This window comes from Coffea arabica, chromosome 11c (assembly GCF_036785885.1).
Source record: "Coffea arabica cultivar ET-39 chromosome 11c, Coffea Arabica ET-39 HiFi, whole genome shotgun sequence".
Classification (NCBI taxonomy): domain Eukaryota; kingdom Viridiplantae; phylum Streptophyta; class Magnoliopsida; order Gentianales; family Rubiaceae; genus Coffea; species Coffea arabica.
The window spans coordinates 39,436,709-39,459,288 of record NC_092330.1 but is presented as its reverse complement, the minus strand read 5'-3'; the positions used below and the strand labels follow the sequence as shown (position 1 = coordinate 39,459,288).

The following is a 22,580-nucleotide window of genomic DNA, read 5'->3' as shown; positions in this document are numbered from 1 at the left end:
TTCCATTTCTTTTATGGCCAATTTTTTTTTTTTTTCAAATCAAGCTCAAAGTGCAATTTGCCCTGTCATATTTTGGAGGATAATGCGGCAAGACACATGGCTTAGATGGATGGCCCTTAACTTGATTCATATTTTATTTGCATATGAATTGTAAACCATCGGAACATTACAACCCGATGTACTACTTAATTTCAAGCCTGAATTTAATTTTGTAGCCAAAGGAGAGAATCTAAACATGGGGCCGCAGGGGATTAGTCGGGCCCCGTAAGCATTGATCCGGACACTCCTGTGTCGGCAAAAAAAAAAAAAAAAAAAAGAGAGAGAATCTAAACATGGTAGCCTTCAAGCGTGAATATGGATCATGGAATGAATATTCTTAAGCAGGTGGGAATCGTCTTTAGGGAAAGACTTTAATTAGGCTTTCTTATTTTGCTTCATTACATGATGAAGTTTCTTTAAGAACAGATAGCCCAATAAGATAAACATTCCACTCTTTCTTTGAAGTTTTTGGAAGTTTCCCTTAGTTTTTTCAGCCCCAAGAAATACCTGAGTCTCAGACCAGATAAGCTAAGGTGACCCTTTCAGGTTGCATCAGTATAAAGAAATGAACCATTTTGGCAAGTTGGTATTAAGTAGTTGGTATTATATTAATTGTTGTGTCTAATTATTGTCCTTGGAAATGGGCTTTCTCTGCCAGTCATTAAACTATCCGCTCGGGAAAAACAGAATATAGTAATGCATGGCTAGGAAAAGGCCTAGACAACTGATTCTACCAGACAGCACTAAACAAATCTGAGCTATTAGCCCCTAGATTTTAGCTTAGTAGGTGGAGCTGATAAATTAGGCACCAATGAGTTCATTAATCAATCTTATCTGCCACCTAAATCGGTCTAGTCCGTTTCAGGCTCCATTTGTGTGGCCTACAGACAAATCACAAAACATCCAACACCAGTTAAAAAGATGAAGAAATAGGGGAGGAGAACAGCAGAGGCAAGAACGACAAAAAATGCAGGCAGTCAAATGTTTTATGAACTCAATCAAGCAAGTAAGAGCCCTGTGCACAAATTCATTTAATGACAGCCTCCATCATCTATGATTTTATTCCTTTCTTGTCAACAGACTAACATGGACGGCCAAGAAATTGGTAAAAAATAATTCTACACTCGATCATGGGAATAGAATTATGTCATTACAAATCTCCTTTGCGTGATCCTCTCTGATGATGATTGGTGCTTGCATCTTTCACCAAGGCTGTGTGGAAGCCATGAACAAAACAGCATGTCTTGTTCAGGGAAGTAGGTTTTAGTGACAGTTTATGGTTCTCAAATAATTAACATTCACATCTGATCAGTCGGGACATGTTAAACGCTCAAGTTTGTAGATGCGTTGAGTCCACCTTGAGGCTTGAAATTTGCCAACTCAATGCCAAAATTTTCAGCTTCCACTCAGAATCCTTCTTTAACTTTATCAGTCACGCATTCACGTAAACCCCCCTTCCAAACAGAGTAATGAGCAGAAACTAAAGAGACCGTCCTGCTTTATTTAGAGTCTGACTTGTTTGGATATAGGAAAGAAAGCAAACTATGACTTTTATGCATAATTTAATACAAGATTTACATGGTTCTTTAATTCCTTTCTTTTTTTTTTGGTTTTGTGGGTGGGGTGCCCCAGGAGGGGGGGGGGGGGGAGGGAGTGGTTGGAGGGGCTGTAACTCCAGTTATCTTTTTATTCCTTACAAGAGCGGAGAAGATGGGGGAGAAGACAGAAAATACAGCACAGGAAACTATCAGCAATCCACAACAGAGTACAGGAGGAGATGATTGGTTGACAATTTGAGAAAGGTGATAAGGAGACTAATAAAAACGTCTTGAAGACGGCAAAGGAAACTATCCCAGATTCTCATCACCACGATTTCCATGGAACACAACCTTGTCAGCACAAACAATGCTCAAGACTGCAAATCGACTGCAAAAGTTATTCACTTGGTGGTAAAAAATAACTGTTACAACCACCCCAAGCAACTATTGATCCAAGCTTCACAATTCTTTTCCTATAAGCTATATGAATTAAGAGACTAATGTTTCAAGTCCGTTTGCTACAAGAATAAAGATACAATACACAAACCTTGATACCTTTCGACAGCTCAATGCAATTGATTAGCGCATGCCATAAAACTTGGCAGGACCCAAGCAAAAGAAATATATCCAACAAGCAAGCTAAGTGACTTCGCAGGCAGCGACTGAGGAGCTAATTCACTTGCATGCGAGTAAGGAATTCCAAACCTCAGAAGCAAAGGAAGATTTTCCCTCAAGTCCCTATCAGACCTTTTTATCAGACCCCTTAAGGTTGAGATTAAACCATTTCTTCTTTCCCGATTTATCCTTGGAATCTGAGCTACTATCTTCTCCAGGGCTGTCTGCCTTAAAATCTTCTGAAGGAAATTTACTACTACTTCCATTACTAAAATGACCACTACCACCAGCAGTAATGACTGATCTTGCAACAGTGAAAGAGGAATGGATGGTGTCTCTCTGTTTAAGCAGCTCATCAACCTGAGCAACGCATAAGATAAAATATCTCATAAGCTAGGATCATTAAAAGCTGCCAAGGATAATGTTAAAATATCTCATAATGTTAAAAGGAAAAGAAATGGCAAAATGATTAATGTCATAAACACTGTATTGGTTGGCTGTAAGTTGGTCAAATCCAATGCTCTAAATCGTAAGAACTACAACAATGCTTCATTGTGATACACGATAAAGTCTGATTATTTACTTATTATCTTTTTTGGGAGGTGGAGGGGGGAACTTACTGTTTGCTTCTCCTGACTGTACCTATTGGTGACCTCTTGGAAGCGTGCCAATGCCTACAAACATGAAATAGAACACATGAAAATGCACATATATAATTGATGACAAGCATTTGAAACAGTTGAAGGTGAAATAGGGCGATGTACCTTTCTATATTCTGTCTCAAATTGACGTAGCTCATTTCGCTTTCTCAAAATCAGGGCCTCAATATCCTTCAGCTTGTATGTCGTGTCTTCATATGACTTTGCACAAAGTGCCTCGATTGTATAAGTGGCAGGTTTGAAAAAGTTATCTCCTGAAAAATCAATTGAACTTTTAGAACTTACTCTATTACTTGTAAATATCTATACATAAAAAGTTTTGACCCAAAACGCAAAAGCATCAAAGGATATAAAAGTTTAAAGGTTAAAAAAAGGCAGTTCCAACCATAAACGGCGAATATGTGAGTGCCAGCTTTGAGTTCTGAGACCTCACAAGGTTGAAGGCCTTCCAGCCTTTTGAAAAATGCAGCTTCAGGATCTTTGGCCATTGCCAACTAAACTACCAGAAAACATCTTAATAAGTTTCTATCACGGTATAGTCATTGTATATAATGGAAAAAGCAAATATGAAATTCACAGACCGCATTTACAGTTGTATCCATCCTGTACACTTGAAAATGCAAAAAATACATTCCCGCCGATGTCACCTTGCCTGTCTTCTCACTATCTTCCTGCACATGCCAATATAATATAACCTCATGTAAATTTGGGATATTAACAATGATGTAAGCTATTAGCCAAGTACAACAAAAGCTATCTAAAAGGACCATCATATTCTCTTGTAGGCTTTATAATAACAACTATTCCCAGATTAAAACTGATAAACTTGGTCTTATGCTATATCTGACACCATATTCTACCAAATTTAAGAATACTAAATTATTCCTTCTCCTTGAATGTCAAAGAAACATTTTGGACATCATAAAAACTCCTATAGCTATCAGAAAGGGTTTCAAGAGAACTAATCATGCTGTACTATCAATCTATAATATCTAAACCAGAAAACAATACCAATGAAAACTTAAATAATATTAAAACCTAGCTTTCTCCCATCTTTTCAACTGTCAACTGCAACAAGCTTGAAATACAACATTCAGAAAGCTAAGAAAACCTAAGAATAATCCATTCACAAACCCAAAACTAGATAAGAGATTGAAATGGCATTGAATTGTTCAAATTTAAAGCATCTTCCTCTAAATAGACGAAAAAACGGCTAAAAGCTCAGAACTAGCATTGGCAAGATTAGTTACAGAAATTCGTGTTTCCCTCCTCCAGCATCATGCAGACCACCCATAATGGCATATCAAAGGAGGAAGGCTGTTGAAGTTGGAGAATAAATAAAATGTGGAAAACAGAAATGTACAAGAGGAATGAAGATCAAGTTGAGATGGTCATGCTGAAGTACAGACGAAGAGGTCCAAGTAAAACTAGACACCAAGAACCATAAGACAAATCAACTGTCCACAATTGTCACCTAACAGCATGCAAAAATATGTTTGCAAACATCAGCAAGCTGGAATAGTAATGGATGACAAAGGATGGTCATTCCAATGGCCAAGATGGCTTCTTGAATAACATTGATGTGCTTAATCTATACTGCAAAACCACTTTATATCTTTTCTTTTCTCACCTTGTCTTTCTTGAGAAATATTAACACATATTACTACTTAATCATATTCATATTACATATTACTGAGATTTTACTGATATGGAAGACATGAAGAATCAACTGCAAGTTTATCATATTGCTGATTAATCATTGATATGCATTTTAAAATTAATCAGTAATTTCTAAACAAATAAGGTCAACCAAATTATCCTCTCCAAGTGGAATCGACAGTAGTGACAGATAAATCCTTAGCCATAACCATGACTATACACCCACAAATATGTTAAGCATGCTGATCACTAAAAAAAAGATTAACCAAGTTCCAGCTAGATCAAAATAATGAACCCTTTCACACTTCGTAACGATTCAAAAAAAGGCATCTTGATTCCAAAGGATGTCAAACAGCAGTTAAATGTTTTTCCTTATTCTTCTTTTCTATTTTCCTCTCTTTTGCTCAATAAGCATAATCTGAAGCATACTGAGATTTGTTACAGTAGAACATTGCTGGAACTAGTCGACTCCTCAGACAGAATAACTAGAGATGGATCATTCTATACTTTGCTGTTTCAGATAGGTATATAGATGAATATTGAAAAACAAATAAGGAGAGCAATTACGTCCATAGCTGAGAAACCTCCAGAAGAATTCAGATACAAAGTCAGACAGGTATCGTACAGTGCTTTTCTAAAGCTATATGTCCAGTTACTTGGTTGTACATAAGCTGCACAAAGAACAAGAATAGTCTGTGGTTTGTATGATTTGAGAAACAGCAAAGCTTTGAGATTACCTAATGATATCTGCTCAACTATACCTCAACTATACTCAGCAAAAGCATGAGTCTTAAAATTCTAGAACAAAAATATGGTTAAGGACTTTAATAGCTATAATGTTTATGATCTGGTTATCAATTAAATACAGTTAGTGATGAACAATTTGTCAAACAATCACCTTGAACACAGATGGCAACCTGATCATGAAGAAAAAAGGATGACATGTCAGAAGAAACTTGCAATTCCTTCTCTTTTCCTTTATTGTTCCCTTCTCTAAGTATCAAACTAATGCACTAGGAAAATTCATATAAACTGTCTGTCATCCATTTGATGATAAAATTTGTCTAATTTAACTAGTTTAATACAAATATTCCAATCACTAATACTGCAGGTGTAATAACCAACGACAAACTTTGATTCACTGTGACAACCCACGTTATTCCAGTTTCAACAGTTGGATTTCAGGCAGCAAAACAAGGAGCATCTTTGATCATAACTTGCACTTTACACCCTTTGTATGGTTTTCATACCATGTGGTAGCTTTGGAACTACCCTCCTGTGAGGCTAGAGGCATAAAGTTGAATCAAATGATACGCCATCATATGTCAAAATACATATTTGCTGCTAATGATAGTCAAGGAAACCATATTTGCCTGTCTACCCCTTTCTCACCTTTCTCTCCTTTCAGAAACTAAACAATAAAGTCAAATACATAACTGCAAAAGCAACTTGACAACTTTTGCCATTTATCACAATATACATCATTTATAGATCTTTTGGCAAATGCAGTAACAAATTCTCCACAAAAACCTTAAGTAAAAGGAAAAATAGCAGGCATATATTAAAAAGAAAATGATATTACCTGCAAGGCTAGTCCATAGCCACCATTCACATCTTGTTCAAAATACAATAACTGAAAATTACAAATGATGCAACATTGTCAGCTGTCAGCTCTCCAATACTGGAGCAATTTCATATTAAAAGATAAAGCTGGATAGATAGGAAATGCTTCCAATCTCTATCTACCTTAAATTTGCTTTGAGCAGCTGAAGTAACTCTAACTACAATTCCAGACTCTGCTTGTTCATCACTAATAGTTACACCAAAAAAGTGAGCACATTGTTTTTCTACCTGCAAGAGAATTAAATTAAGCAAAATTGCAGAAACTCAAGCTGACTGTCCATATAAAACAAAAAAATATATCCACCTTCCCACTAACTGAGGTCCCAAGGGGAAGAGGCCTCACTGTGACAGTCCCATTTAAAGCCTCTTCAAGAACATTAGCAGAAATAGTTGTCTTGATAGGAACACCCAACTTGCTATTCAAAACAAACAATCAAGTAAAGGAAAACATAACCATAAAGGGTAACACGGCAGCTAATTAATTTGACAGAATCTCACCTAAATAATGCAGCAAACATTGTGTTGACAGTTCCAAGGTTGGAGAGATCTATTTCCATATCCATTCCATCAGCATCAAGTGCCTTTCAGAACCAATATAACATGTTAGACCATTATACATAAGACTCCAATAGACGGCAAGGGGTATTGAGCCAAAACTTGTTTAATCGTGTATAAATATCATGTATGTAAAGAGATGCGTTCAGTAATAATTTTACATTCATGCATGTATGTAAATAACAGGCACACAACTCAGCAAGATAGATAAAGGATAAAGTTGGAATCAGCATGAATCTGACTAAGGCCTAAGTATCACTTTCAAATAGGTAAAGCTCAAAAGTATAAACATACATTGTACTCCAGAAGACAACACGAAGAAAGCTCAGCTAAAAGATTGATGGGCTGATAGCCCTACAGGACATACCAAATGCAACTAGATTCCATCTCAATGCATCCATAAATAGCATCACCATTTCAAGAAGGTGAGCGGCTTGTCATACTATGTTTCTTCTACCCTTACTAAGCTAATCTTTCTATTAACTTGATTGTGAAATAATTTTGGTATAGAAACTGAAAAAATGAATTTTGTAGGTATACAAACCAAAAAAGTATTCCAAAACCATTGGTGATAGTATAAAAGACACATAGCGAGTCTTAAAGTACATATAACAGATACAGGCCTTAGAAATCTCTGAATTAAATATGCTCCCTCAACATCACGTGTTGAAAAAGAAAGCATAAAGACCAAGGTGAACTGCAAATTAGTTGCAGGAAAAAGGAAAAAAAAAACATTTTTTAAATGAGGTCAAAATTTTTAAACTGACCTCATCAAGACTGTTAAATGGCCTAGTGACATGACCCACCAAATGAAAAGCTAACCTTCCCTTGAGTTCTAGATAGATGACACACCAATAGGCATAACAATCACAAATTCATGAAAAACCAAAATTTATACCAGCTAATAGGACACATTATCTGTCAATCCAAATCCCCTTCACCTCCACATGCATAACTATGCAGCTTAATGCCTTGCACCATAACTAACAAATCTTAGAGTCACTCACCACTTAAAATGGGATTTTGATGCATAGGTTTTGAATTGTTAACCATGACATGGAAAGGTACAGCAATTAGTTCACTAACAATGAGTGCATACTTTTTTATAGTCATTCCAAAAGCACCTAAAATAAGGGTTAAAAGATCATAATACAATGGCAACTTTATAATTATATGTAAGGCAGCAAAACCAAAAATCCTAAAATACTTCAACTTTTACATGCATTTACCAATTAGTCATGCAAAAGAATTAGGTCACTAGACCTATGCTTTGACATTTTTATGATGCAAAATGCTAATGGGTTTAGAAAAAACAACAAGAAGGAAGATAGAACATCAAACTGACTTTAAAGCTTTTGATTAATTCTGATATTTAAAAGAGGCTTGGGCCCCCACCCCCCCCGGGGGGTGGACACTTAACTGTCTAGCCAAAAATTTGCCACTGTGAACAAAGCTATAGAGAAATTCTTTGCCTAATCTAGGTCCTAATGCTTCTTAAGCTCTAATCCATAAAGATGACCAGAAAATTAAGCTCTACTGCTTAAAGACAACCAGAAGAGAGTAACCAAAAGAAAACTGAATCAAACAAAACCTAATGCAACAAAAACACTTGAACCAATTAAATAATGGTGTGTGTAAGCATCCATCTACCAATTCATGCAGTGTACTCAACTAAAACCAGTCTTAAGCAACTTAAATAATGAAATATACAGTTGGAATGCAGAGAAAGTACCTCAAATCCTGAATTATCATATTGTCTTCTTTTTTCAGGGTCTGATAAGATGCTATATGAATATGCAACCTCCTTGAAAAGCTCAGATGCTTCAGGGTTACTAGCATTTTTATCAGGGTGGTACCTGTCAAGCATTCAGGTTAGTATTTACCTGCTTTAATATGACCTCTATAAAAAGATTTCTTTGTTCATCGACATTATTAAATGCATTGATATCAGATGCCCTGGAACAATCTAAATTCTTAAGCCCACCATTGACCAATAACCAGGGTACTCAGATGGCAAAAACCAAACTCCAGAACCCAGATCCATTTCAACATATCCAGCAAGCTAAAGTTTCTAGAGCTCACAACTGACAAAGCGAATTGGAAAGCAACGAGAAGTTTAAATATGTACAATCACATATTGATATGCGCCACCAGACCAACCTAGTTTTCATTCAGTTGCTAAACCTAACAGTTGATTGATATAATTAAGTTCATTGAGCAAGAATTCAGCTAGCAGCCATATTAATTTCCGCATTGCAACAAGCAGTCAAAATCAAAATAAATAGATAATAACAACTCTTCCGGCTTCCTGATCTTGCATTACATTCACAATACACTTTGCCACAAAACTGGAAACAAATTCAGTGTCGAATAAATTCGTATACTTTAGCGCAAGAAAACAGGGAAGCGGAAAGGTTAAATGGGGAAAAAAGAGAGAAAGAAAAGCTACTTACTTGAGAGCAAGCTTCCTATAAGCAGTTTTAATCTCCTGATCAGAAGAATCTTTTGACACAGACAAAACTTCATAAGGGTCTCTCCTCAACGCCGGAGCCGATGGCCCCTCCATCTTCGAACCCGCCATTCCCCTTAAACTCTACAACCCTTTCCTTTCCTTTCCTATTCCTCCAAAAATCCCTTCTTGTCTAACTTTCTCCACAGAGGTTTCACCAGGCACTTGGGCTCCAATTCGTCCTACAAAAAGCCCTCTTGTCGACAAAATAACAGACAAAAGCAAATCAATTTTTACACAAATCCCATAAAAAATTGTTAAACAATTTGCCAGCAAAACAGTCCAGCAAACAAACAATCATACTTACGCTAAATTCAAGGCAAATTTTGGATCTCTCCTTCTCGGGACCAATGCAAATTTGTTGAAAATTCAATGAATTAAACAGTACTAAGAAGATCTAGTTGCAATTATCTGTAAACGTAACTTAGGGTTCTGGAGACAAAATTTACCTGATGAAACACGGAAGCTTTCTTCCTCGGTGAAGAAAAATGAAATTTTAATTTTTCAAAGCTAAAGCTTGGAAAGCATGCGTCATCTCTTTCTTTTTAAAAATAATTTCCTCTTTTTCGACCTTTTTTAAATTTTTTTTGGACTGAAAATGTCAAATTTGTCTATAGAAAAAGGTTGGAATATGATTTATGAAGACAACAACTGGTCAATGAGTCCGTGCGATGGTGCATGTTAGCAACTGCTTCGTTTAAAACTTCGGGAAATTTAAACCAGGAACTCGAACTTTTTTTTTCTTTTTTTTAATTCATAGTTATATGGGGGACGAGATTATTATAGAATATTATTACGTATATATTATACTAGAAAGAGAAAAACCCAAAATTAAAAGAATTGAAAGTCTAAAAAAATTGTATTTTAGGAAAGTGATTTGAATATTTTTTTAATCATTTAAGGAGAAGATAGATCTCCGCAATTCCTTCTTTTTAATTTCAATCATTAAGGTGAAGATTTTTGTGGGAAAGAGGAATAATTAAATAAAGAAGAAAGAGAAAAAGAAATAAAAGAAAGGAAAACAAGGTAAATGAAAAGTCAAAATAATGTAAGGGCAATTTTGTCCTAAAGGGGGTTAAGTGAGCAAAATTAAAGGTTATGGAGTAAACTGAAAAATGAGGTATTCTTTAAGGGAATAAAATGAGATTAACCCTATTCATTGAGTATGATTAGTCAAAGGTTAATTATATTTTATAAGTTAGTTGAAAAGTATGGTACTATTAATAATATTTTTAAAATGGATGAAATATGAAGATTTCTTTTAAATTTGTAAGAATGTGTATTATATGAGAACTATAAAGGATATGTACAATTAATCCTTCCCCTCCCTACAAAATTCTAAGCATATAGGGGGATTTAAGGGTTAAATTCACTTTGCACTCTTTCACTAAATCTCAATTTTCACTTTAATCATTAAATTATATATTAGGACACTTTAATTCTTAAACTATTAAAACTATCCCATTTAAGTGCGATGGCTAATGGAATCCCCAAAACCGTTTGAATTCACATGTTTTTCAAATACAATGCTACAATAATATACGAATAAAAACAACTCCAAAATACCTCATCCATACAATATATAAAAAATAACTCACAAATATAAAAAAAAAAAAATTCTACAACATCTTCCACCTATTATAACCATCCACCATCATCTCCTCTTTCTTTGTTTCTCCTCTCCGTCCGCCTCCTTCCTCTTCTTTCTCTCTCTCCTTTACTCTCATTCATCCTCCTCTATTCCTCTTCCCTCTCTCTTCCTCGCCACCCCTCTCCCTTCCCCCTCCAATCTGACTTTAATTAGATTGCGATGGGGAGAGGGGAAGGGGCCAGATTGGAGAAGGGGGAAAATGAGGGTGCGGTGGCGACGAAAAAAGAGGGGGAAGAGAAAGAATGAGGGAGGGGGTGGTGACTATAGTGGGTAGAGCCGCAGAGGCGGTGGTAGGGTTAATTTTAAAAAAGGATTCTAAAAAATTTTTAATTTCAAAAGGTATCCAAAAATATATTCCAAAAATTTATCCAAAAACATTTACAACAAAAGTTTTTTATATATACTGTTACAGTAAAATATTTTAAAAGCAGCTAATCCAAATGGGGGCAACATAGTTGCATGTTGCAAGGGCATAGAAGGAAAATCAAATTAAACAATAACAAAAAAAATTTTCAGAAATTAAAGGGAAGAGAGGTATTTGGGATCCAAAGTGCAAATTGGTATACAATATAGGAGTCCAGAGACTAAAATGTCCCAAATTGGAGTTGAGATCAAATTGAAAATCAAGATATAGTTAAAGGATGCAAAATGGAATTAATCCATAGATGTAATTCAACTTTAACTAATCTTAAAAACTAGAAAGGCTGATCCAAGGAATTCAACAACAGAGCATTGTTTTGTTTCAACACTTAGAATTGATGAAAATAGTCAAAGCACATTCATGTCATCTTAGTAAACAACAAAATCAAAAAAATTGTTGCACTTATTTAATTTATTTGTGAGTGCGTTCCCCTTCCATTAGGAAGTTGCATCAGTCTTGGGAGCTAGCAGCTCCATTACTCCTTGTCTCCTTCGGAATCATTTTCCGTGGTCCTATAACATATTTGGCACTCTGTTCAAAACTCAAAAGTGCAGCAGCAGAACTAGTGATTTTGTGAATTTGGTACTCCAAATTCCCGCTCATTTTGAGTATTCTGTTGGTCACTCCCCAACTCCTTTTTTCGCAGGGTCCTCTTGACCACTGAACCAGCACCAAAGTAAACATCTATAACAAAGATACTTTATCAGATGTTAGTACTTCTTGGCATTGATTATTCATGCCCGGTACATTTATATCGAGCTAATTAGGCCGGTACTCTAATCTTACCAAAATTCTCAATGTCACAGTAGCTTATGTTACACAAAATTGCATGCTTGCTTCATTGCCCCCTATGTTTGGATTCTACCAATACAGTAAAGCATAATTTCGTCACTATTTTCCAAATTCAATGGGAATTGTCCTCGTGGAAATTGACAAAGCCCGATAACAGACGCCACAAAATTTTTCCTACACAAAGCCCCTGGGTGATGTATATCTCGACCAACGTAAATAGGTTTCCACAACTATCCATTGGAACTGAACCCTATCTGGTTCTTTTAGTAGCTTGATTGCTTGCACTAGTCCAAGATCGCCCCGTTTCTTTCCATCCTAGCAGCTACTATCAGTGCGACGGCCAATATCAGCAGTCCTTTAGAGTCCACTGCAAACTTCAAGAAATCACCTGTCTTGCAACTCCAAAGCTTACAGCATGAGCAACTAAATCAGAGGCACAAAGACAGCACGAGCATATGGCTCAAGTATTGACTTGATGGATCAGTACTCCGTATATGAAGAGTTTGTAGTGATACTTAAAAACTTTTCTGGAGTACCGGATCCATTGTGAATTTGCATCTAGAGATAGTTGTGGCAACGCTCAGGTACGTGCAGACCTACAATCATCCAGATGACTTGCTCCAAGGTTAATTATTTCGAGCAGTTGGGATTTGAGTCAACCTTGATTACCCTGGTATTGTAGGAGCCACAGAAGCTGCACTTGTGATACAGCCAATGAAATGGTGCTGATCCCTTCTTGTCGCAATCATGACACAGGATATCCTGGACCAAAAAAACAAGAAAAAAAAAATCCTTTACTTTATGGATTTCTTTTTTTCCATCTTTTAAAGGTTACTGTGTGGATGTTATTGATGATGTTTTCCACTTTTTCCCGGAAGGAAAGAGTCCTCTTATTTTTGTTACTAATTTGATTCATGAAGTATCTTTATGCGTCAAATCTTCACAAGCAAAGCAGAGGAAAGACTGCAGAAAAATGAAGTATAACTGCTATACTTGACAGCGGTTTCTATATTCTTCAGGGAGCACTTCAGAAGCCATTAAAGCGTCAAGCATCCCAAAATACACCTACATGGAAAAGAAAATCCAAATTAAAAATGTATGTAGATCGCAAATCAAAGTGCCCTCTGACTCGTTGCTTGACAACGTTAGTATTTAGCAATAGATTCTCCCTCAACACTCCAGAGAATACCTACCTTCAAAACACTCAAGACTACCAACACACGATGGAGCACTTAGCCAAACAACAAATGGTTAGTATTGCTCTTAATGAATAAAACTTCTTGAGAGCATTTGGCTGGAAAGGGCCAAAAACAAAGATTTTATCCAGAACAAGATGCCTGCACATACTTGATACTGCTAGGCTTAGGTGAAAGTGCATTTTCACTTGATTTTCAAGAATATGGTAACAAGCAAATCATTCTCTCTCGTAACCAGGAAAGTCATAAAGGATTGCCATCAAATAGTCATGAAAGAATAATGCGAGTCTGAATAAGGAAAGAGTTCTCTTACCGACATGTCTCCCATAGATTTGCTACAGATAGGGCAGACATAGTGTGTTCGAGCGTATGCCTGAAGAAATAACAGAAATTGATATTAAAAGCAACATACTCTGAAATAGAAACTTCTCATCAATTTTTGTCCAATCAAGTCTGAAGCGGCAGATAACAAATATAGACCTGAAAGCAAGCTGAGTGCATGAAATGGCCACAAGGGAGAGCTCTGACAGTTGCACTTGATGTGAACAAAAAATCACAGCATATGGGGCAATTGGTTTCCAGACCTTTCTCCCTGCATTTGTGGTCTACTAATTTCATTCCCAAGCAACAATTGCAGGTCATACAATGAAAGAAGTCGATACCAAGTCCATTTCCGAGGCGGCATAAATTGCAAAAAGGACAATGATATACTGTCCTGAAGTTACAAAAAGGGAAAAAAAATATATCAGCAAGCAAGATATAGTATAAGATCGATACCAGATGCATCTTAAGTTGCCATCTGTTATAGCCCCCATCTGGCCATTATTCTGGACTAAAATCATAAAAGTTCAATATAAGACAATGGGACCCCACCAATTTATACCGGAAACCACACCATTTCATTGCAGAAAGCTTTATGTGTAGCTTCCTATAGTTGTGCTTCATCACACTGTTAAAGGATCAATGCCCTCCTATTTGCTTTAAAAAAACAGACCCAGTGCATATGGGTGATAAAAGCATAGAAAAGGAAATAAAGGGAACAAGATGAAGACAAAAAATGGAAACAGTTTAACTTCACACTATATTGATGAAGAACCTCAAATACTATTCACAGACAGCTTTAGTTTATACATATAAGATTGAATAACAACTCAACTGAGCAGCATCTATCTACTTAACTTCCGTGGTTGAATTAGCAGGTAGGCAAACACATGTATATACCATGTATAACTGGATGTACACACAGACATATATATATATATATATCTATGTCGCATCCCTGAAACATTATATTAAACATTTTGCATCCATGTATACAAGTAAAAAAGTGGGAAGTGCGAAAGATCTATGGAACTTTTTACCTTTCGTCATCAAAAAATTTGCAGCTACTACAATAATATTTTGCCATCGAAAATCCGTCGCAAGATGGTGTCGTGCAAACAGGCCCAACAGGCTGAATTTTCAAGCATTTCATACACATCATTTCAGATGTTGCTTTCCTGCAAAGAGAACACAAAATTAAACTTAATATAAAACTCAAAAAAGGACTAGGAGGTTAAAGCAGTTACCTTTCCATAGAATGGTCACTGACATTGTCATGGCAGAACCTGCATGTAAACAATTTTCCACAGCAAGCAGCTCGGAGCTTGCAATTTCTTTTGTAATGCTCACACCCAAACACTTGTTTCTCAGGGTCCTGGTATGATGGAGAACATCCAATTACATCTGCATCCTCAGCAGTTTCATCTGTCCTTGCCTGAGGTAGCTTCTGCTGGGCAGCAATCCAGCGACTACATAAAATACGTATAAGTTGAAGTAGAACAGACAAAACCATACTAATTGCCAATAGCTATAGTTAGGAGAAACCTGGTCATAAGATTTTGAATGAGGTAGGCTTTTCTTCTTGGGTCAAGAGAAGAATCCTGAGAGACCTTTCTTATCTCCGACTCAAGCTCATTCTGATTCATTCGGAAAATATCTTTCCAACCAGGCTTAAAAGTATAATCACTCTGGTCCAGTGACTCATGCATATCATAGCCTACGAAGTGCAAACTCAAGTTCAAGAAATCTGACCTTTATGATATGAATTTTGCGGAAGTATCATTAACATACAAGATAAGCAACAGTACTATAGTTACTACAGTCTTCTTAGATGACACAACAAAGAGTTTAGTCGCAAAATTAAAAGATTTTCTGGTGTGAACTAAAGATTAAAAAGACCTTGTGAAATACTATTGTCTGATGTTGATGCCTCTGATGATGCAGCTGAACCTTCCCACCATTCATTTAGCCACTCACTGAACATCGTGTTCTTGGTTGCTTGCTTCCAAGTATCCATCATGGTATTTTGCTCTTCCTGAGTAAGAGCAGATGTTACCCATGGTAACATGGATTGAAGCACCTCTGCTCCTGTGGTACCAATTATGCGACCAACAAGTTTGTCTTGCTCCTCAACTGAAAAATGCATCTCAAATAATGGCCACAGCTCAAGTTCTTCACGCATGACATGATGATCCAATGTTACTCTGATGGACTTACACATGCCCTGTACTTTTGTAGCCAGTTCACTATATTTTCTCAGGCTATTAGTTGTACTGCAAGAGTCATCATCTCCTGAACTTTGATCTCCTGTCATACTTTTGCTCTTCAAACTTTCACAAAGTTGAGAAAGCTCAGAGAGAGCAGATGAAATGTCTTCAAATAGCTTTTCTTCCTGCTTATGGTCCAACGTATAGGAGTGACTAACATTGTGTAGAGTTTCTTTCGATTCTAAAGCCGGGAAGACAATGTCGTCCTCAGCATTACTGTGAGCTCGATATAAGCCCCACAAAAGACGAAATCTGCCACTAAACTGCCTAATGAAAATCTCATCACAATCACCAAGTTTCCCAGATTCAATGTCCAGAAACTCTAAATCCTTCCGAATGGCCTTGTGAAACTTAAATATGTTATCTATGGGTCTAGTTGCAGAACCACAATCATTTGAGCTGATGTCTGTTTCCCAGTTGAAGAGACAGGAATTAAGTGAAGGAGCACTAGGACCAAAAGATAAGGATCGCAAAGATTTTCCTGCAGCAAGAGAACTTGTTCCCAGATTATTGTTGTTCACTCCTAACCCAGGAACACAACAGGATTGATTACTAACATTTGCTTTCTGGAGCTCTATAGATCTCACAGGAACAAGACTTGTACTTTCTTCCAGTATTACGGAGTCTCCAGACTCTACTGGAATTTCATCATCAACTGCCTCACCAATCAAAATACTTTGGCCTGTCTTGCTTGAATAGGAACAGGCACAAGAATATCCGTCAAAGCTCTCTCGTGATTCTGTCAGCATTTTTGAAGCGCAACAACCATTTCCACCTGAGGACAAACAAATGCTCCTTGGACGACCTTTGCATGCCCAACCAGAGAAAAGTGTAACTAATACAGAGTCTGATGCTGGAGCTGTCAGATAAACAAGTCAGAAACAGTCAACAATTATGTTTGAGCATACATTCCACAAGGAAAAGACAGATCTCAAGGAGTAGGAAATTTATAGAGGACCTGCCATATGCATGTTCTTTAGAAAATTTCTCGCTACCTCTTCATCTAGTGATCCTACCAACCATGGCAATACGCATTCAATCAGCCTCAGAGGCATCACACACAAGCTCTGATACTGAAGCTTCCGCTGCAGTTCATAGCTGAAATGCCTTCTTGCAAGTGGAAGAACCTGGGATGGCAATACATTTAATTTAAACCTCAAAAAAGTCTTAATAGGCTAACATACTTTCAACTTCAGGAGGAAAATGCAAATCTGACGTCCATATAGGAGACAAAGAAGTTAACAGCCTTTCAGCCCCAGGCCTTAGGTCAACAAGAACTAAGAGAAAATTTTTGAATCTTAGGCCAGAGCTCACCTGAATTTCCTCATTCTGGAAGTGCTTCTTTAAGGTATCCATTATATGATCAGCATGTGAACATAATTTTGAACAAAATTCAGCAGAAGAGGAGTTTGCTCCTGCACGTTCAATACTTTCCATTAAACATCTGAACTTTTCAAATTGACTTTCTTCTTCGGCGTGCTCTTGAGCAAAAGATAATCCTGCATCTACAGCAGGGAATATAACTTTGTCCTCAGCAATGCTGCAGTCAAAGGTTGAACGGAAGCTTGTCAATCACAAATTTTATTTTCACATTATCATTTAGAAGATGGAAGGATAAATTAAATATTCTCAGACATCTCCATTATCTGAAATGAAGTGTTTCTACAATAACTAACATTAGATCATAGTTCTTAAAATTATGAAAACTATATGCTCATATAGCAATTCCCAAAATTACTCCCTTGGAGTAAATCTAACACCAGAAGCTGCAAATCAAGTGAAAAATAGCAATAATATGGTTATACAATACTAATTATTTTCAAGATAGAATCACAGAGGTGAGAAGCAAACATTAATTTACCTGTGGAAGATGCAAACTTCAGCAATAAATTGTAGCCTCTCTCTAAAGGCAGACAAATCAGAAAAATCTCCAGAAGATTTGATCATTCTAGCTGCTTCAGCAATGTCATTTATTTCCTTTAGAATAGCCTTATGCCAGTGCAATATCTCATCTATAGGGTGACTTAGACCACTGGAGGTTGATGGGAAAAATTTTCGTTTTTCTGCAGTAGAAGATTTACAAGGGCAAGGCCTATTCTCACTTGGTCTAATTAAGTTGCTAGCTATATCATCCTCACAACTTCTACGCTTCTTGTTAATCTTCATGCCATCCATCCAGGTGAATATTACCTTCATCAAAAGGATTTTAAGTCAGCAATGATACAATATGATGAAAGATTTTTCTCTGTCTCTAAGAAAATCCACTCACCTGTTGAAGAAGTTTTTCCTCAGGGATTATTCTGTACAAGCATTTACGCATGTCTTGACGCTCATCAGATGAAATGGAGGAAGAAAGCCATGGAAGGAATTCTGCCATCATATTAACAGGAATGCTGCATAAAAATTGCCATGCCAATGAAGCCTGCTCCTCAAACGAGAATTTCTCAATGAGCAATGGAAAGACCTGAGCAAACAAAGGGAGATCTCAATTAATTGGACAATATTTCCCAATCACATAAACCTAAGACACCGGACAATTAAGTAGCATGAACACAAGACAAGTGTTGCTTACTTCACATGAAGACAAAATAATCATACAAAAGGCTCTCATCATTCCATGGTCTTGGAAAGGCAAGACTATGCAGCCTTGACCCAACATGCTAACATTGCATTTCCATTAGAGAAATGTAAATATATGTTGTATGGAGTATACATCTTGATTTTAGAAGCAATATTGATCAAGTAATACTAGGGAGAAGGTGATCTGTCACATGGTAAACGTACGAAGACAAACACATGAGAAAAGAACAAGTATGAAATAACGTTATGTCAGAAGAGAACCAGTACAAGACTCCTGAATATAATTTGCACAAAGAGTTCTACAAATATCAGCTAACAGCATATATCTCTTTTGTACCAACATTCCAAGAAATGGAGCATATTTACAAGAAAGTCAAAACCTTCTTTTCTTCCAAATGCATAAATGTTTATCGGGAAACAGCCATGGAGCTACAGAGTCTGATAGAAAGAAGAATCCAAAAGAACTATGTCACCACAGGTGCCACAAAACATCTCATGCATGTTTTTCTTTGCTCTCTAACTACATCAAGTCTTTAAATGGATTCTTTGTTCCATCAAAAGATACCAAAGCTAGCACGATGTTTGTGGCTGCTGGCACATGATACCATCCCATCTAAGCCAAAACTTGGTCCGAATACTGTGAAACCTGCTTATCCTTGGCAAAACTCCTATACAACCCAATACTAAGCAATTTTTGTTACATGACAAAAATTATAAGTCTTTGAAATCATTGTAGCTAAAACAAAGATTTAATTCTCTTGGAGCCAAATGTCATACTGTTGTACACCTATCCAATAACAGATGCAGAAGTTTTTTTTTTTTTCATTTACTGCATAAAAAAGATACCTGTTCCTCTTCCTTGGACATGTGCTGGCTGATTGAGGTTCGAAGGGCCCCTGTGCAAGAGGCCAACTCTCTTTTGTAGCTTTCATTATTTTGCTTATCAGAATCCAGTAGTGCAAACAGCTGATCAAAAAGCACACTTTCTCCTTCATGCTCAAGAGAATAAGTTCGTGCCACATTTTTTACACGGATATCAAGCGCAGGAAAGATTACCTGATATATCCAAAAATACAACATGACAAGAAGTTGCAAACCTCACTTAGGATTCAATAAATTAACCTATTGCTCAAAAGGTCATAACTGAAAACATGAACAATGTAATCAGCTAGATGAGGAGAGAACTGGCATAATAGATCCATATATAAGAGAGAAATTTCATCAAGCACGTGAAGAGAAATTATAATGAGCCGTAATTAAGATAATACCCCTTGCGGCAGCATTATATTATATCTATGTGTTGAAACCAAGTTGAATCACAATGCAACCAACTTGCTCAAAAACATCTCCCACTTCCAACTTAAAAAAGGCACTCATGGGGCATTGAGGATTTCAAGACAACATAGAATTCCATTCAGCCAAATATATGAAGAAAGGATGAGATATTCTTGCACAGGAAATTAGAAGCTACGAAACTTATCCTCATCTGGTGACAAATGAACTCTCCAGTTTCCAGAAACATGGTGGCAGTAGCAGACTACTAATTCCAAGAGTCTTCTAGTGAGAAGCATAGAAATGATTCCATCAAATGATTAGATTGACAGTAGTTTTAGATATAATTTCACATAACTCAAATGTTTTACTACGTCAAAACAGAAGATGAATGTCTAAACTTCCAAAAGATTAACTTGTTTTCTGCATATCTCTCAGCTTATAGTAAAGTTCAACCAGTCAACATTTGGTGCAGGCATGAAATGAGCCCATCAAATTTATAGGTTCACAGTAGTTTTAGATTCAATCACACAAAGATCAAATGTTTTACTATGTCAAAACATAAGATGATGACTGCCTTAACTTCCAAATTGTTCTCTGTATGTCGCTGCTCTTGCAGTAAAGTTTCAGCCAACATTTGGTCCAGGGATGAAGCTCTGTATGTCCTAATACTGAATATTTTGGTCAACTAAAGAGCCACTGAAGTGGGTATTGTTATTAGAAACAGTTCAGAAGTGACCAAATAGCTGCAATTGCAGGGGGTATCCAAGGTTAGACACAAGCTACGTCACAAGCAAAACTTTCGATTTGGCATAGAAAACCAGCAGCTGAGAAGGCAACCACTAATGCAAGTGATAGAAGTCTTCTTGATAGAGGAAACGCAATCCGAAAACTATGGTGCTGCCAATATCGATGAGCATACAAATAAGATACAATATTAGCACTCAAAGAGTTTTAAGGATATTGTCTTAGTTGAGGATAAAAACCATATGACTGAGGCTTTTAAGCATTAAGGTTTTACTGATTAAGACATTATAATGGCTTTTAGGAATTTCTGAATAGAATGACTTCATGGAATAGACAAATTCCTCAGTGCCTGAAACATTCTCTTTAAGAGCTTATTCCTTCCATTAAATGCTTCCACTATCAATAAGGCATGATGGATAGTGACTATCTTTTGTTTCAGCTTTTAACACCCACATGTTCCCGCATTTAAAAAGGAACTAAAATGACCGATCATGCAGAGGTTCCAAGTTAATGCTCAAATAGAAAATTCAAAATCCAACCAAGATACTGTAGCTTACACCATCAAAACTAGTTTTTTCTTCATATAACAACAACATGAAATAAACCTTCAGACTAGTCTAGTAAACTTGAAAACATCTACCAAGACAACTATCTATGTAATCCAAATATTATGTTCCCTGCAAACACTAATTAGGGTGGTGAAAACAAAAATTATATCACAATAATTATAAAGAAACAACAAAGTTACTGAGCCAAACCAAAATGCCCCAAAAACTTATAATTTGTCAGATGTAACAAAATCTTTTTCATCATCATGGCCATACATATACATTTAGACGCTTGTGAACGTGTAAACAAGTAGAAAGACACCACAATAATCAAAATCATCGAGATTGAACAGATATTAGTTAGTAAAACCTTTTTCACAATGTTTTTGGTGAGGGAAAAAAATCATCTTTGTCCATTTACTTTGGTTTCCGCCAATGTGAACATCACAAGATCCCATCTTTATTATCTTTTTTTTGTTCTATGTTAAATCCGTCATTTCACCTTTTCAGCCCATTCAAATGTTCTACTTCCAAAACAGAAGAACAAATAATACTCATTAATTTCAATAAGACAAGCTTAAATTATCCTATGGAACCAAATAATCATGTCAAATAAAAAGCAATCCAAATCTAAATTTCAGCATTTATAACTCCGAAAAACACCGAATTCAAGCATAAATACATAAACACACATAAATTAAGCTTGATAATCCAGTATTTAACTAAAAATACATAATTAATTCGCCAACTAACCTCATCCTCAGCATTGCAGTGATGTTTATATATTGACCTGAAAAAACGATACCGTTGCAGCAAAGGCTTGATATCAGAATTACAATTGCAACTGCTGCCATTAGAATTCGTAGCAAAGCTCATGGCCGCCCTGTGAAGCCCGTCCAGCTCGGCCCGAATTGCCTTATGGAAAAACAAGAAAATCCGAATTGGCGACGAGCTTTTCAATCTATTCACTGTCCCATTCTGATCCATTTCCATCTGCTGCCCGATTGCCGGTCCGGACATTACCCCAACGCCGCCGTTTTGGACCCCCGCCGCCGTAGTTAAAGGCATCGCCATTTCTGAAATATTTATTTATTTATACCCAAAATTCTCAATTTTACCACCGAAAAGTTTAAATTTTAGTTGTGATTTCAGATTCAGATTTCATAAATGTACCCCTGTCTGGTAAAAGAAGAATCCGAGAAAAGTAGATTGGAGATAAAGAAGGGAAAAAGAAATGGAAATGGAAAAGGGAAGATGTTGTTGGAAGGATAAAGAGGGGGCAATAAATGGTTGGCCACGTGGCCGGGAGCTTTGGTTTCGGTTGGTGACGTGGCTATAATGGTCCACGTCAGAAGGGATTTGGTGGTGGGGGTCCAGACTCAAGTCGCTGTTGGCTGCTTATGGCACGTGAGGGTGTGAGGAGGCACGTGCGAGAATGAAGTCAGGTATATGGCAAAAGGGTGAAGAAGGGTGAAAGATGGAAGACGCAGTGACGTGAGCTGTGTGAGACTGGAGAAATTGGTGACCTAAGAGTCTTATTGGAGGATGGTGTGGGAAAGCATATTTACAAATTGATTTTTTGTATGAA

The 22,580-nt window shown here is 36.7% G+C and overlaps 2 protein-coding genes across 6 annotated transcripts; both read right to left on the bottom strand.

The window, feature by feature from the left end:
* Positions 1-1,854: 1,854 nt before the first annotated feature.
* On the bottom strand, positions 1,855-9,786 carry LOC113717054 (chaperone protein dnaJ 15). 3 transcript variants are annotated; one of them, XM_027241701.2, is made up of 13 exons: positions 9,647-9,753; positions 9,505-9,534; positions 9,142-9,393; positions 8,421-8,544; positions 6,632-6,714; positions 6,438-6,549; positions 6,257-6,361; positions 6,093-6,143; positions 3,433-3,522; positions 3,237-3,345; positions 2,957-3,105; positions 2,813-2,866; positions 1,855-2,552 (listed from the first exon to the last, which is right to left on the bottom strand). In XM_027241701.2, the coding sequence occupies exons 3-13, from the start codon at positions 9,267-9,269 to the stop codon at positions 2,319-2,321; spliced, it is 1,239 nt and encodes a 412-aa protein (XP_027097502.1). In that variant the 5' UTR covers positions 9,270-9,393; positions 9,505-9,534; positions 9,647-9,753; the 3' UTR covers positions 1,855-2,318. The 3 variants fall into 3 exon arrangements, with proteins under 3 accessions (XP_027097502.1, XP_027097501.1, XP_071927118.1); XM_027241700.2 differs by lacking the exon at positions 9,505-9,534 and having other exon boundaries at positions 9,142-9,391; positions 9,647-9,786; XM_072071017.1 differs by lacking the exon at positions 9,647-9,753 and having other exon boundaries at positions 9,505-9,643.
* A 2,168-nt stretch (positions 9,787-11,954) lies between these two features.
* LOC113717233 (zinc finger protein BRUTUS) lies at positions 11,955-22,234 on the bottom strand. 3 transcript variants are annotated; one of them, XM_027241950.2, is made up of 14 exons: positions 21,746-22,234; positions 19,272-19,481; positions 18,115-18,309; positions 17,707-18,035; positions 17,160-17,385; positions 16,804-16,972; positions 15,478-16,704; positions 15,124-15,295; positions 14,826-15,047; positions 14,619-14,756; positions 13,738-13,972; positions 13,571-13,630; positions 13,055-13,126; positions 11,955-12,823 (listed from the first exon to the last, which is right to left on the bottom strand). In XM_027241950.2, exons 1-14 carry the CDS (start codon positions 22,064-22,066, stop codon positions 12,692-12,694), a joined length of 3,708 nt encoding a protein of 1,235 aa, XP_027097751.1. In that variant the 5' UTR covers positions 22,067-22,234; the 3' UTR covers positions 11,955-12,691. The 3 variants fall into 3 exon arrangements, 2 of the variants coding, with proteins under 2 accessions (XP_027097751.1, XP_027097752.1); XM_027241951.2 differs by having other exon boundaries at positions 13,047-13,126; positions 21,746-22,232; XR_011823131.1 differs by lacking the exons at positions 11,955-12,823; positions 13,055-13,126 and having other exon boundaries at positions 13,589-13,630; positions 14,131-14,756; positions 21,746-22,212.
* Between the last annotated feature and the right edge of the window lie 346 nt (positions 22,235-22,580).